Source organism: Salvelinus namaycush, unplaced genomic scaffold, assembly GCF_016432855.1.
Source record: "Salvelinus namaycush isolate Seneca unplaced genomic scaffold, SaNama_1.0 Scaffold123, whole genome shotgun sequence".
Classification (NCBI taxonomy): Eukaryota; Metazoa; Chordata; class Actinopteri; order Salmoniformes; family Salmonidae; genus Salvelinus; species Salvelinus namaycush.
This window is the reverse complement of record NW_024057931.1, coordinates 194185-209236: the sequence shown is the minus strand read 5'-3', so window position 1 is coordinate 209236 and position 15052 is coordinate 194185. Positions and strand designations below refer to the sequence as shown.

The following is a 15052-nucleotide window of genomic DNA, read 5'->3' as shown; positions in this document are numbered from 1 at the left end:
ATCAATCATCAGGCCCTTGACTAGGTGAATCAATCATCAGGCCCTTGACTAGGTGAATCAATCCTCAGGCCCTTGACTAGGTGAATCAATCATCAGGGCCTTGACTAGGCGAATCAATCATCAGACCCTTGACTAGGTGAATCAATCATCAGAACCTTGACTAGGCGAATCAATCATCAGACCCTTGACTAGGCGAATCAATCATCAGACCCTTGACTAGGCGAATCAACCATCAGGCCCTTGACTAGGTGAATCAATCATCAGGCCCTTGACTAGGTGAATCAATCATCAGGCCCTTGACTAGGTGAATCAATCATCAGGCCCTTGACTAGGTGAATCAATCATCAGGCCCTTGACTAGGTGAATCAATCATCAGGCCCTTGACTAGGTGAATCAATCATCAGGCCCTTGACTAGGCGAATCAACCATCAGGCCCTTGACTAGGCGAATCAATCATCAGGCCCTTGACTAGGCGAATCAATCATCAGGCCCTTGACTAGGTGAATCAATCATCAGGCCCTTGACTAGGTGAATCAATCATCAGGCCCTTGACTAGGTGAATCAGGTGAGATAGTTTAGGGTTACATTTGTGACACACCTGGGGGGTTCCTGAGGAGAGATTTGGAGAACCACTGTCCTAATATACAGCCCATCAATCTCACTGATACCCATAAAGCTAATCTGCATAGTCAAATGATGTGAGCTGCACTGTGTTGTGTCCCTCCCAAACCCCAGGCTCCATCCCCCCTGAAGCTTAGTGGTGCTGTAAAGAGGAGCCATCAGCCTGGGATGTTAAAGCATAGAACAGTTGATGACTATGTCATACCCAAGGTATATAATCAACACTAAACCACCACATCATTATGGCATGTTGTTGTTTTAGAAAAAGCTTCAGTATTTTTTTATTTTATTTATTAGTTATTTCCGCCTCCAGAGTGCATGTTCTCGACCGCTCTTGGAAATGGTGGGACACAAATGGCACTTGGGACGTTTGATCCCCAAGTTTTTGCGATTTTTCTTTTCTTTTTTTTGTTGTTCTACCATCGCCTGCCGGGAACATTCTAGTGAAGCAACAGGAGAACCCTGCATTTCAATACTACCGCTAGCTACCCCCCTTTGACTGAGCAGAATTCTCCTTACATTGGCTGCGCTCTATACACTGTGTGTGTGTGTGTGTGTGTGTAACGTGTGTAATGTGTGTGTAACGTATGTAATGTGTGTGTTGTCCCACAGCGGGAGCTCCTAACCAGAGCCAGGAGTGAGGAGATGGGGAGGAGTGTACCAGGCCTGCCTGATGGCTGGATGAAGGTAAAACAAACACTAAACTGACATCAAACTGTTTCACCTTTTAGTTTCTTGATGTTTAAAGAGAACTGCTAAGTAGCCAGCAAGGGGAAAGCATTGACGTGTACATATTCTGTCAGTGTAATGGTAAACTACATTGCATGCAAATACGATGGAGAATGTTTTCACACACAACCATCAGTTGTGAGAAAAAGAAAATGGAGAACGAAAGAAAGAAACTCTCCCCTCTCCTCTCTATCCTCTCTCCACCAGTTCTTGGACACGGTAACCGGTACCTACCGTTACTACCATTCCCCAACCAACCGGGTGGACTGCTACCCCCCTGAGGTCAGCGTACCCCAGACGCCCCCCTCCACCCCTCCTACGGCCAAACAGAAGCAGCCCCGCCCCGCTGAGCCAGACCAGACCATGGACCGCGACCAGGAGCAGTCCAAACTGAAACGTTCCTACTCTTCTCCGGACATCAGCCAGGACCTGAGGGAGGAGGGGCTAAAGAAGGTTACCGCCCCTATAACTGCAGCCACGCGCCCAACCTTTAACAGGGAGACCAAGTAGGTGACATCATCGTCACATGGATGGGCCTGGTCAATATATACGTTTCACTCACTCTGACTAAGCCTAATACTGGACTAAAAAGCTATTTTTCAATGAAGAATATGTTTTTAAGTCCTGGGGTGTATTCATTAGTTGGATTCCGTTGTAAAGCGTTTTGTCTTATTAAAAAACATTTTGCAACGGAAACCATTTACCGTTTTACTCTAGGAACCAAACGGAAGCCAACAGAGAAAACAGAACGAAACTGGGAGGGACCTAGCTGAATTTATCCAATCGAAACAGTTTCTGTTACAAAATGTTTTGCAACAGACAACGTTTTGCAATGGAATCCGACTAATGAATACACCCCTGGACTACACTTAATCTGAGTCTGGAGTTAAAATCTGCCCTTGGACTAAGTTGCATTTAAATGTTTCTAGATCATTTGGATTCATGGATATGATAAAAAATACTATTGGATTATAACAAAACTTGATTTATAAGGTTTGTGTCTCCATAAGTATTTAATCCACATTTCTGGATGAAAGTTGATGACGTCACAGTAGCTATCTGTTTTATAATCCAGTTTATTTGACTGTACTGTTTGTAACTTGTCACATCCCTCTCCCAGACCATCCACTGCTAGCGTCTACACCAAGGTGGAGATCGCCCGTCCGTCTGCGGCTAAGATCCGTAACCTGAACCCTGTGTTCGGCGGTCTGGGCGCCTCGCTCACCGGCCTGCGTAACCTAGGTAACACCTGCTACATGAACTCCATCCTGCAGTGTCTCTGCAACACGCCGGCCATGGTGGACTACTTCAACAAGAACCTCTATCAGGAGGATATCAACAGGTCAGTCGTGTAGTGGTAATGATAATGTAGTCATGATAATGTAGTGGTTTATAATGTAACACACCGGCCATGGTGGACTACTTCAACAAGAACCTCTATCAGGAGGATATCAACAGGTCAGTCGTGTAGTGGTAATGATAATGTAGTAACGATAATGTAGTGGTTTATAATGTAACACACCAGCCATGGTGGACTACTTCAACAAGAACCTCTTATCAGGAGGATATCAACAGGTCAGTCGTGTAGTGGTAATGATAATGTAGTAACGATAATGTAGTGGTTTATAATGTAACACACCAGCCATGGTGGACTACTTCAACAAGAACCTCTATCAGGAGGATATCAACAGGTCAGTCGTGTAGTGGTAATGATAATGTAGTGGTTTATAATGTAACACACCGGCCATGGTGGACTACTTCAACAAGAACCTCTATCAGGAGGATATCAACAGGTCAGTCGTGTAGTGGTAATGATAATGTAGTAACGATAATGTAGTGGTTTATAATGTAACACACCGGCCATGGTGGACTACTTCAACAAGAACCTCTATCAGGAGGATATCAACAGGTCAGTCGTGTAGTGGTAATGATAATGTAGTAACGATAATGTAGTGGTTTATAATGTAACACACCGGCCATGGTGGACTACTTCAACAAGAACCTCTATCAGGAGGATATCAACAGGTCAGTCGTGTAGTGGTAATGATAATGTAGTCATGATAATGTAGTGGTTTATAATGTAACACACCGGCCATGGTGGACTACTTCAACAAGAACCTCTATCAGGAGGATATCAACAGGTCAGTCGTGTAGTGGTAATGATAATGTAGTAACGATAATGTAGTGGTTTATAATGTAACACACCGGCCATGGTGGACTACTTCAACAAGAACCTCTTATCAGGAGGATATCAACAGGTCAGTCGTGTAGTGGTAATGATAATGTAGTAACGATAATGTAGTGGTTTATAATGTAACACACCAGCCATGGTGGACTACTTCAACAAGAACCTCTATCAGGAGGATATCAACAGGTCAGTCGTGTAGTGGTAATGATAATGTAGTGGTTTATAATGTAACACACCGGCCATGGTGGACTACTTCAACAAGAACCTCTATCAGGAGGATATCAACAGGTCAGTCGTGTAGTGGTAATGATAATGTAGTCATGATAATGTAGTGGTTTATAATGTAACACACCGGCCATGGTGGACTACTTCAACAAGAACCTCTATCAGGAGGATATCAACAGGTCAGTCAGATGATACAAACCCGATTTTGATAAACTCCCATATCTACTGGGTGAAATACCACAGTGTGACATCACAGCAGCAAGATGTGTGACCTGTTGCCACAAGAAAAGGTCAAGCAGTGAAGAACAAACATCATTGTAAATACAACCCATATTTATGTTTATTTATTTTCCCTTTTGTACTTCAACCATTTGTACATCGTTACAACACTGTATATATATAATATGACATTTGTAATGTCTTTATTCTTTTGGGACTTCTGTGAGTGTAATGTTTACTGTTCATTTTTATGGTTTATTTCACTTTTGTATGTTATCTACTTCTCTTGCTTTGGCAATGTTAACATATGTTTCCCATGACGATAAAGCCCCTTGAATTGAATTGATAATTGTAGTTATATTGATAATGTAGTAATAACACTTCAACAAGAATTACTACCAAGATAAGAGGATCATACATATACAGCTAAATCTCTCTGTCTCTGTCTCTCTCTCTCTCTCGCCCTCCCTTTCTGTCTCTCTCTGCCTGTCTCTCTGTCTGTCTCCCTCCCTCCCTCTCTCTGTGTCTGTCTGTCTGTCTCTCTCTCTCTCTCTCTCTCTGCCACCCTCTCCCCCCCTGACAGGGCTAATATCCTGGGTCACCGAGGTGAGGTAGCAGAGGAGTTTGGTGTGATCATGAAGGCTCTGTGGTCAGGCCTGTATAAGTGTATCAGCCCCCGCGACTTTAAGTTCACTATAGGGAAGATCCATGAATCCTTCTCTGGCCAGGAACAGCAGGACTCCCAGGAGCTGCTGCTCTTCCTTATGGACGGACTCCACGAGGACCTCAACAAGGTAGGGAGACCGGAGAGCGAGCAGGACAAAAGTGATTAACAAGGAAAATAGTTTGAAGATTACCTAGTGCCTCCAAGGTTACATAGTAGGGTAGAATTCTGGAATGGAACAATGACGACTCCTGTCAAATGGGCCTAGTTAAAGCTGAGCTGGAGTTGACCACAGTAGTAATTATACTGCAAAGTGGTCCTCTGTGGCACGGCGCGGTCCTCTGTGGCACGGCGCGGTCCTCTGTGGCACGGCGCGGTCCTCTGTGGCCCGGCGCGGTCCTCTGTGGCACGGCGCGGTCCTCTGTGGCCCGGCGCGGTCCTCTGTGGCACGGCGCGGTCCTCTGTGGCACGGCGCGGTCCTCTGTGGCACGGAGCGGTCCTCTGTGGCACGGAGCGGTCCTCTGTGGCACGGCGCGGTCCTCTGTGGCACGGCGCGGTCCTCTGTGGCACGGCGCGGTCCTCTGTGGCACGGCGCGGTCCTCTGTGGCACGGACCGGTCCTCTGTGGCACGGACCGGTCCTTTGTAGCTCAGCGGGGTAGAGCATGGCGCCTGCAACACCAGGATCGTGGGTGTGATTCCCGGGACCACCCATATGTCAAATGAATACTGGATGACTGTCAGTTGCTTTGGATAAAAGCCTATGCTAAATGGCAGATATAATATTATTAAAGGTCACTTGTGGAGATGTCAGAGCCGTTGTGTTGGGGCTAGTTGTGTTGGGGCTAGTTGTGTTGGGGCTAGTTGTGTTGAGGCTAGTCGTGTTGAGGCTAGTCGTGTTGAGGCTAGTCGTGTTGAGGCTAGTCGTGTTGAGGCTAGTCGTGTTGAGGCTAGTCGTGTTGAGGCTAGTCGTGTTGAGGCTAGTCGTGTTGAGGCTAGTCGTGTTGAGGCTAGTCGTGTTGAGGCTAGTCGTGTTGAGGCTAGTCGTGTTGGGGCTAGTCGTGTTGGGGCTAGTCGTGTTGGGGCTAGTCGTGTTGAGGCTAGTTGTGTTGAGGCTAGTTGTGTTGGGGCTAATCGTGTTGGGGCTAGTTGTGTTGAGGCTAGTTGTGTTGGGGCTAGTTGTGTTGGGGCTAGTTGTGTTGGGGCTAGTTGTGTTGGGGCTAGTTGTGTTGAGGCTAGTTGTGTTGAGGCTAGTTGTATCGATGTGAGTTGTATCGAGGCCAGTTGCATCGAGGCCAGTTGCATCGAGGCCAGTTGCATCGAGGCCAGTTGCATCGAGGCCAGTTGCATCGAGGCCAGTTGTATCGAGACCAGTTGCATCGAGGCCAGTTGTATCGAGACCAGTTGTATTGATGGGATTTGTATCGAGGCTAGTTGCATCGAGGCCAGTTGTATCGAGGCGAGTTGTATTGATGGGATTTGTATCGAGGCGAGTTGCGTTGATGTGAGTTGCATCGAGGCCAGTTGCATCGAGGCCAGTTGCATCGAGGCCAGTTGCATCGAGGCCAGTTGCATCGAGGCCAGTTGTATTGATGGGATTTGTATCGAGGCTAGTTGTATTGATGGGATTTGTATCGAGGCGAGTTGCGTTGATGTGAGTTGCGTTGATGTGAGTTGCGTTGATGTGAGTTGTATTGAGGCGAGTTGTATTGAGGCGAGTTGCGTTGATGTGAGTTGTATTGAGTCTAGTTGCGTTGATGTGAGTTGTATTGAGGCTAGTTGCGTTGATGTGAGTTGTATTGAGGCTAGTTGCGTTGATGTGAGTTGTATTGAGGCGAGTTGCGTTGATGTGAGTTGTATTGAGGCGAGTTGCGTTGATGTGAGTTGTATTGAGGCGAGTTGCGTTGATGTGAGTTGTATTGAGGCGAGTTGCGTTGATGTGAGTTGTATTGAGGCGAGTTGCGTTGATGTGAGTTGTATTGAGGCGAGTTGCGTTGATGTGAGTTGTATTGAGGCGAGTTGCGTTGATGTGAGTTGTATTGAGGCGAGTTGCGTTGATGTGAGTTGTATTGAGGCGAGTTGCGTTGATGTGAGTTGTATTGAGGCGAGTTGCGTTGATGTGAGTTGTATTGAGGCTAGTTGCGTTGAGGCGAATTGTATTGAGGCGAGTTGCGTTGATGTGAGTTGTATTGAGGCTAGTTGCGTTGAGGCGAATTGCGTTGATGTGAGTTGCATTGAGGCTAGTTGCGTTGATGTGAGTTGTATTGAGGCGAGTTGCGTTGATGTGAGTTGTATTGAGGCGAGTTGCGTTGATGTGAGTTGTATTGAGGCTAGTTGCGTTGATGTGAGTTGTATTGAGGCTAGTTGCATTGAGGCTAGTTGCGTTGATGTGAGTTGTATTGAGGCGAGTTGCGTTGATGTGAGTTGTATTGAGGCGAGTTGCGTTGATGTGAGTTGTATTGAGGCGAGTTGCGTTGATGTGAGTTGTATTGAGGCGAGTTGCGTTGATGTGAGTTGTATTGAGGCGAGTTGCGTTGATGTGAGTTGTATTGAGGCTAGTTGCGTTGATGTGAGTTGTATTGAGGCGAGTTGCGTTGATGTGAGTTGTATTGAGGCGAGTTGCGTTGATGTGAGTTGTATTGAGGCGAGTTGCGTTGATGTGAGTTGTATTGAGGCGAGTTGCGTTGATGTGAGTTGTATTGAGGCGAGTTGCGTTGATGTGAGTTGTATTGAGGCTAGTTGCGTTGAGGCGAATTGCGTTGATGTGAGTTGCATTGAGGCTAGTTGCGTTGATGTGAGTTGTATTGAGGCGAGTTGCGTTGATGTGAGTTGCGTTGATGTGAGTTGCATTGAGGCGAGTTGCGTTGATGTGAGTTGCATTGAGGCGAGTTGCGTTGATGTGAGTTGTATTGAGGCTAGTTGCATTGAGGCTAGTTGCGTTGATGTGAGTTGTATTGAGACTAGTTGCGTTGATGTGAGTTGTATTGAGGCGAGTTGCGTTGATGTGAGTTGTGTTGAGGCGAGTTGCGTTGATGTGAGTTGCGTTGATGTGAGTTGCATTGAGGCGAGTTGCGTTGATGTGAGTTGTATTGAGGCTAGTTGCATTGAGGCTAGTTGCGTTGATGTGAGTTGTATTGAGGCTAGTTGCGTTGATGTGAGTTGTATTGAGGCGAGTTGCGTTGATGTGAGTTGTATTGAGGCTAGTTGCGTTGATGTGAGTTGTATTGAGGCTAGTTGCATTGAGGCTAGTTGCGTTGATGTGAGTTGTATTGAGGCTAGTTGCGTTGATGTGAGTTGTATTGAGGCGAGTTGCGTTGATGTGAGTTGCATTGAGGCTAGTTGCATTGAGGCTAGTTGCGTTGATGTGAGTTGTATTGAGGCGAGTTGCGTTGATGTGAGTTGTATTGAGGCTAGTTGCGTTGATGTGAGTTGTATTGAGGCTAGTTGCGTTGATGTGAGTTGTATTGAGGCTAGTTGCGTTGAGGCGAATTGCGTTGATGTGAGTTGTATTGAGGCTAGTTGCGTTGATGTGAGTTGTATTGAGGCGAGTTGCGTTGATGTGAGTTGTATTGAGGCGAGTTGCGTTGATGTGAGTTGTATTGAGGCGAGTTGCGTTGATGTGAGTTGTATTGAGGCGAGTTGCGTTGATGTGAGTTGTATTGAGGCGAGTTGCGTTGATGTGAGTTGTATTGAGGCGAGTTGCGTTGATGTGAGTTGTATTGAGGCGAGTTGCGTTGATGTGAGTTGTATTGAGGCGAGTTGCGTTGATGTGAGTTGTATTGAGGCGAGTTGCGTTGATGTGAGTTGTATTGAGGCGAGTTGCGTTGATGTGAGTTGTATTGAGGCTAGTTGCGTTGATGTGAGTTGTATTGAGGCTAGTTGCGTTGAGGCGAATTGTATTGAGGCGAGTTGCGTTGATATGAGTTGTATTGAGGCGAGTTGCGTTGATGTGAGTTGTATTGAGGCTAGTTGCGTTGATGTGAGTTGTATTGAGGCTAGTTGCGTTGAGGCGAATTGCGTTGATGTGAGTTGCATTGAGGCTAGTTGCGTTGATGTGAGTTGCATTGAGGCTAGTTGCGTTGATGTGAGTTGCATTGAGGCTAGTTGCGTTGATGTGAGTTGTATTGAGGCTAGTTGCGTTGATGTGAGTTGTATTGAGGCTAGTTGCGTTGAGGCGAATTGCGTTGATGTGAGTTGCATTGAGGCTAGTTGCGTTGATGTGAGTTGTATTGAGGCGAGTTGCGTTGATGTGAGTTGTATTGAGGCGAGTTGCGTTGATGTGAGTTGTATTGAGGCTAGTTGCGTTGATGTGAGTTGTATTGAGGCTAGTTGCATTGAGGCGAGTTGCGTTGATGTGAGTTGTATTGAGGCGAGTTGCGTTGATGTGAGTTGTATTGAGGCGAGTTGCGTTGATGTGAGTTGTATTGAGGCTAGTTGCGTTGATGTGAGTTGTATTGAGGCTAGTTGCGTTGATGTGAGTTGTATTGAGGCGAGTTGCGTTGATGTGAGTTGTATTGAGGCGAGTTGCGTTGATGTGAGTTGTATTGAGGCGAGTTGCGTTGATGTGAGTTGTATTGAGGCGAGTTGCGTTGATGTGAGTTGTATTGAGGCTAGTTGCGTTGATGTGAGTTGTATTGAGGCTAGTTGCGTTGAGGCGAATTGCGTTGATGTGAGTTGCATTGAGGCTAGTTGCGTTGATGTGAGTTGTATTGAGGCGAGTTGCGTTGATGTGAGTTGTATTGAGGCGAGTTGCGTTGATGTGAGTTGTATTGAGGCTAGTTGCGTTGATGTGAGTTGTATTGAGGCGAGTTGCGTTGATGTGAGTTGTATTGAGGCTAGTTGCGTTGATGTGAGTTGTATTGAGGCTAGTTGCGTTGATGTGAGTTGTATTGAGGCTAGTTGCGTTGATGTGAGTTGTATTGAGGCGAGTTGCGTTGATGTGAGTTGTATTGAGGCGAGTTGCGTTGATGTGAGTTGTATTGAGGCGAGTTGCGTTGATGTGAGTTGTATTGAGGCGAGTTGCGTTGATGTGAGTTGTATTGAGGCTAGTTGCGTTGATGTGAGTTGTATTGAGGCTAGTTGCGTTGATGTGAGTTGTATTGAGGCGAGTTGCGTTGAGGCGAATTGTATTGAGGCGAGTTGCGTTGATATGAGTTGTATTGAGGCTAGTTGCGTTGATGTGAGTTGTATTGAGGCTAGTTGCGTTGAGGCGAATTGCGTTGATGTGAGTTGCATTGAGGCTAGTTGCGTTGATGTGAGTTGCATTGAGGCTAGTTGCGTTGATGTGAGTTGTATTGAGGCTAGTTGCGTTGATGTGAGTTGTATTGAGGCTAGTTGCGTTGATGTGAGTTGTATTGAGGCTAGTTGCGTTGAGGCGAATTGCGTTGATGTGAGTTGCGTTGAGGCTAGTTGCGTTGATGTGAGTTGTATTGAGGCGAGTTGCGTTGATGTGAGTTGTATTGAGGCGAGTTGCGTTGATGTGAGTTGTATTGAGGCTAGTTGCGTTGATGTGAGTTGTATTGAGGCTAGTTGCATTGAGGCGAGTTGCGTTGATGTGAGTTGTATTGAGGCGAGTTGCGTTGATGTGAGTTGTATTGAGGCGAGTTGCGTTGATGTGAGTTGCATTGAGGCTAGTTGCATTGAGGCTAGTTGCGTTGATGTGAGTTGTATTGAGGCGAGTTGCGTTGATGTGAGTTGTATTGAGGCTAGTTGCGTTGATGTGAGTTGTATTGAGGCTAGTTGCGTTGATGTGAGTTGTATTGAGGCTAGTTGCGTTGAGGCGAATTGCGTTGATGTGAGTTGTATTGAGGCTAGTTGCGTTGATGTGAGTTGTATTGAGGCGAGTTGCGTTGATGTGAGTTGTATTGAGGCGAGTTGCGTTGATGTGAGTTGTATTGAGGCGAGTTGCGTTGATGTGAGTTGTATTGAGGCGAGTTGCGTTGATGTGAGTTGTATTGAGGCGAGTTGCGTTGATGTGAGTTGTATTGAGGCGAGTTGCGTTGATGTGAGTTGTATTGAGGCGAGTTGCGTTGATGTGAGTTGTATTGAGGCGAGTTGCGTTGATGTGAGTTGTATTGAGGCGAGTTGCGTTGATGTGAGTTGTATTGAGGCGAGTTGCGTTGATGTGAGTTGTATTGAGGCTAGTTGCGTTGATGTGAGTTGTATTGAGGCTAGTTGCGTTGAGGCGAATTGTATTGAGGCGAGTTGCGTTGATATGAGTTGTATTGAGGCGAGTTGCGTTGATGTGAGTTGTATTGAGGCTAGTTGCGTTGATGTGAGTTGTATTGAGGCTAGTTGCGTTGAGGCGAATTGCGTTGATGTGAGTTGCATTGAGGCTAGTTGCGTTGATGTGAGTTGCATTGAGGCTAGTTGCGTTGATGTGAGTTGCATTGAGGCTAGTTGCGTTGATGTGAGTTGTATTGAGGCTAGTTGCGTTGATGTGAGTTGTATTGAGGCTAGTTGCGTTGAGGCGAATTGCGTTGATGTGAGTTGCATTGAGGCTAGTTGCGTTGATGTGAGTTGTATTGAGGCGAGTTGCGTTGATGTGAGTTGTATTGAGGCGAGTTGCGTTGATGTGAGTTGTATTGAGGCTAGTTGCGTTGATGTGAGTTGTATTGAGGCTAGTTGCATTGAGGCGAGTTGCGTTGATGTGAGTTGTATTGAGGCGAGTTGCGTTGATGTGAGTTGTATTGAGGCGAGTTGCGTTGATGTGAGTTGTATTGAGGCTAGTTGCGTTGATGTGAGTTGTATTGAGGCTAGTTGCGTTGATGTGAGTTGTATTGAGGCGAGTTGCGTTGATGTGAGTTGTATTGAGGCGAGTTGCGTTGATGTGAGTTGTATTGAGGCGAGTTGCGTTGATGTGAGTTGTATTGAGGCGAGTTGCGTTGATGTGAGTTGTATTGAGGCTAGTTGCGTTGATGTGAGTTGTATTGAGGCTAGTTGCGTTGAGGCGAATTGCGTTGATGTGAGTTGCATTGAGGCTAGTTGCGTTGATGTGAGTTGTATTGAGGCGAGTTGCGTTGATGTGAGTTGTATTGAGGCGAGTTGCGTTGATGTGAGTTGTATTGAGGCTAGTTGCGTTGATGTGAGTTGTATTGAGGCGAGTTGCGTTGATGTGAGTTGTATTGAGGCTAGTTGCGTTGATGTGAGTTGTATTGAGGCTAGTTGCGTTGATGTGAGTTGTATTGAGGCTAGTTGCGTTGATGTGAGTTGTATTGAGGCGAGTTGCGTTGATGTGAGTTGTATTGAGGCGAGTTGCGTTGATGTGAGTTGTATTGAGGCGAGTTGCGTTGATGTGAGTTGTATTGAGGCGAGTTGCGTTGATGTGAGTTGTATTGAGGCTAGTTGCGTTGATGTGAGTTGTATTGAGGCTAGTTGCGTTGATGTGAGTTGTATTGAGGCGAGTTGCGTTGAGGCGAATTGTATTGAGGCGAGTTGCGTTGATATGAGTTGTATTGAGGCTAGTTGCGTTGATGTGAGTTGTATTGAGGCTAGTTGCGTTGAGGCGAATTGCGTTGATGTGAGTTGCATTGAGGCTAGTTGCGTTGATGTGAGTTGCATTGAGGCTAGTTGCGTTGATGTGAGTTGTATTGAGGCTAGTTGCGTTGATGTGAGTTGTATTGAGGCTAGTTGCGTTGATGTGAGTTGTATTGAGGCTAGTTGCGTTGAGGCGAATTGCGTTGATGTGAGTTGCGTTGAGGCTAGTTGCGTTGATGTGAGTTGTATTGAGGCGAGTTGCGTTGATGTGAGTTGTATTGAGGCGAGTTGCGTTGATGTGAGTTGTATTGAGGCTAGTTGCGTTGATGTGAGTTGTATTGAGGCTAGTTGCATTGAGGCGAGTTGCGTTGATGTGAGTTGTATTGAGGCGAGTTGCGTTGATGTGAGTTGTATTGAGGCGAGTTGCGTTGATGTGAGTTGTATTGAGGCTAGTTGCGTTGATGTGAGTTGTATTGAGGCTAGTTGCGTTGATGTGAGTTGTATTGAGGCGAGTTGCGTTGATGTGAGTTGTATTGAGGCGAGTTGCGTTGAGGCTAGTTGCGTTGAGGCGAATTGCGTTGATGTGAGTTGCATTGAGGCTAGTTGCGTTGATGTGAGTTGCATTGAGGCTAGTTGCGTTGATGTGAGTTGTATTGAGGCTAGTTGCGTTGATGTGAGTTGTATTGAGGCTAGTTGCGTTGATGTGAGTTGTATTGAGGCTAGTTGCGTTGAGGCGAATTGCGTTGATGTGAGTTGCATTGAGGCTAGTTGCGTTGATGTGAGTTGTATTGAGGCGAGTTGCGTTGATGTGAGTTGTATTGAGGCGAGTTGCGTTGATGTGAGTTGTATTGAGGCTAGTTGCGTTGATGTGAGTTGTATTGAGGCTAGTTGCATTGAGGCGAGTTGCGTTGATGTGAGTTGTATTGAGGCGAGTTGCGTTGATGTGAGTTGTATTGAGGCGAGTTGCGTTGATGTGAGTTGTATTGAGGCTAGTTGCGTTGATGTGAGTTGTATTGAGGCTAGTTGCGTTGATGTGAGTTGTATTGAGGCGAGTTGCGTTGATGTGAGTTGTATTGAGGCGAGTTGCGTTGATGTGAGTTGTATTGAGGCGAGTTGCGTTGATGTGAGTTGTATTGAGGCGAGTTGCGTTGATGTGAGTTGTATTGAGGCTAGTTGCGTTGATGTGAGTTGTATTGAGGCTAGTTGCGTTGAGGCGAATTGCGTTGATGTGAGTTGCATTGAGGCTAGTTGCGTTGATGTGAGTTGTATTGAGGCGAGTTGCGTTGATGTGAGTTGTATTGAGGCGAGTTGCGTTGATGTGAGTTGTATTGAGGCTAGTTGCGTTGATGTGAGTTGTATTGAGGCGAGTTGCGTTGATGTGAGTTGTATTGAGGCTAGTTGCGTTGATGTGAGTTGTATTGAGGCTAGTTGCGTTGATGTGAGTTGTATTGAGGCTAGTTGCGTTGATGTGAGTTGTATTGAGGCTAGTTGCGTTGAGGCGAATTGCGTTGATGTGAGTTGCATTGAGGCGAGTTGCGTTGATGTGAGTTGTATTGAGGCTAGTTGCGTTGATGTGAGTTGCGTTGATGTGAGTTGCATTGAGGCGAGTTGCGTTGATGTGAGTTGTATTGAGGCTAGTTGCGTTGATGTGAGTTGTATTGAGGCTAGTTGCGTTGATGTGAGTTGTATTGAGGCTAGTTGCGTTGATGTGAGTTGCGTTGATGTGAGTTGCATTGAGGCTAGTTGCGTTGATGTGAGTTGTATTGAGGCGAGTTGCGTTGATGTGAGTTGTATTGAGGCGAGTTGCGTTGATGTGAGTTGTATTGAGGCGAGTTGCGTTGATGTGAGTTGTATTGAGGCTAGTTGCGTTGATGTGAGTTGTATTGAGGCTAGTTGCGTTGATGTGAGTTGCGTTGATGTGAGTTGCATTGAGGCGAGTTGCGTTGATGTGAGTTGTATTGAGGCTAGTTGCGTTGATGTGAGTTGTATTGAGGCTAGTTGCGTTGAGGCGAATTGCGTTGATGTGAGTTGTATTGAGGCTAGTTGCGTTGATGTGAGTTGCGTTGATGTGAGTTGCATTGAGGCTAGTTGCGTTGATGTGAGTTGTATTGAGGCGAGTTGCGTTGAGGCGAATTGCGTTGATGTGAGTTGCATTGAGGCGAGTTGCGTTGATGTGAGTTGTATTGAGGCTAGTTGCGTTGATGTGAGTTGCATTGAGGCGAGTTGCGTTGATGTGAGTTGTATTGAGGCTAGTTGCGTTGATGTGAGTTGTATTGAGGCTAGTTGCGTTGAGGCGAATTGCGTTGATGTGAGTTGTATTGAGGCTAGTTGCGTTGATGTGAGTTGCGTTGATGTGAGTTGCATTGAGGCTAGTTGCGTTGATGTGAGTTGTATTGAGGCGAGTTGCGTTGATGTGAGTTGTATTGAGGCGAGTTGCGTTGATGTGAGTTGTATTGAGGCTAGTTGCATTGAGGCTAGTTGCGTTGATGTGAGTTGTATTGAGGCTAGTTGCGTTGATGTGAGTTGTATTGAGGCTAGTTGCGTTGATGTGAGTTGCGTTGATGTGAGTTGCATTGAGGCGAGTTGCGTTGATGTGAGTTGTATTGAGGCTAGTTGCGTTGATGTGAGTTGTATTGAGGCTAGTTGCGTTGAGGCGAATTGCGTTGATGTGAGTTGTATTGAGGCTAGTTGCGTTGATGTGAGTTGCGTTGAGTCTAGTTGCATTGAGGCTAGTTGCGTTGATGTGAGTTGTATTGAGGCGAGTTGCGTTGATGTGAGTTGTATTGAGGTGAGTTGCGTTGATGTGAGTTGTATTGAGGCTAGTTGCGTTGATGTGAGTTGTATTGAGGCTAGTTGCGTTGATGTGAGTTGTATTGAGGCGAGTTGCGTTGATGTGAGTTGTATTGAGGCGAGTTGCGTTGATGTGAGTTGT

The 15052-nt window shown here is 46.1% G+C and overlaps 1 protein-coding gene across 1 annotated transcript in view; it reads left to right on the top strand.

The window, feature by feature from the left end:
• Window positions 1-15052, top strand: part of usp8 (ubiquitin specific peptidase 8) — a 54431-nt gene that overhangs the window by 26416 nt on the left and 12963 nt on the right. Inside the window, exons 12-15 of the mRNA XM_038982644.1 lie at window positions 1234-1308; window positions 1558-1856; window positions 2471-2692; window positions 4566-4776. Of these exons, the coding sequence (XP_038838572.1) occupies window positions 1234-1308; window positions 1558-1856; window positions 2471-2692; window positions 4566-4776 (807 nt within the window). The remainder of the gene's footprint in view (window positions 1-1233; window positions 1309-1557; window positions 1857-2470; window positions 2693-4565; window positions 4777-15052) is intronic.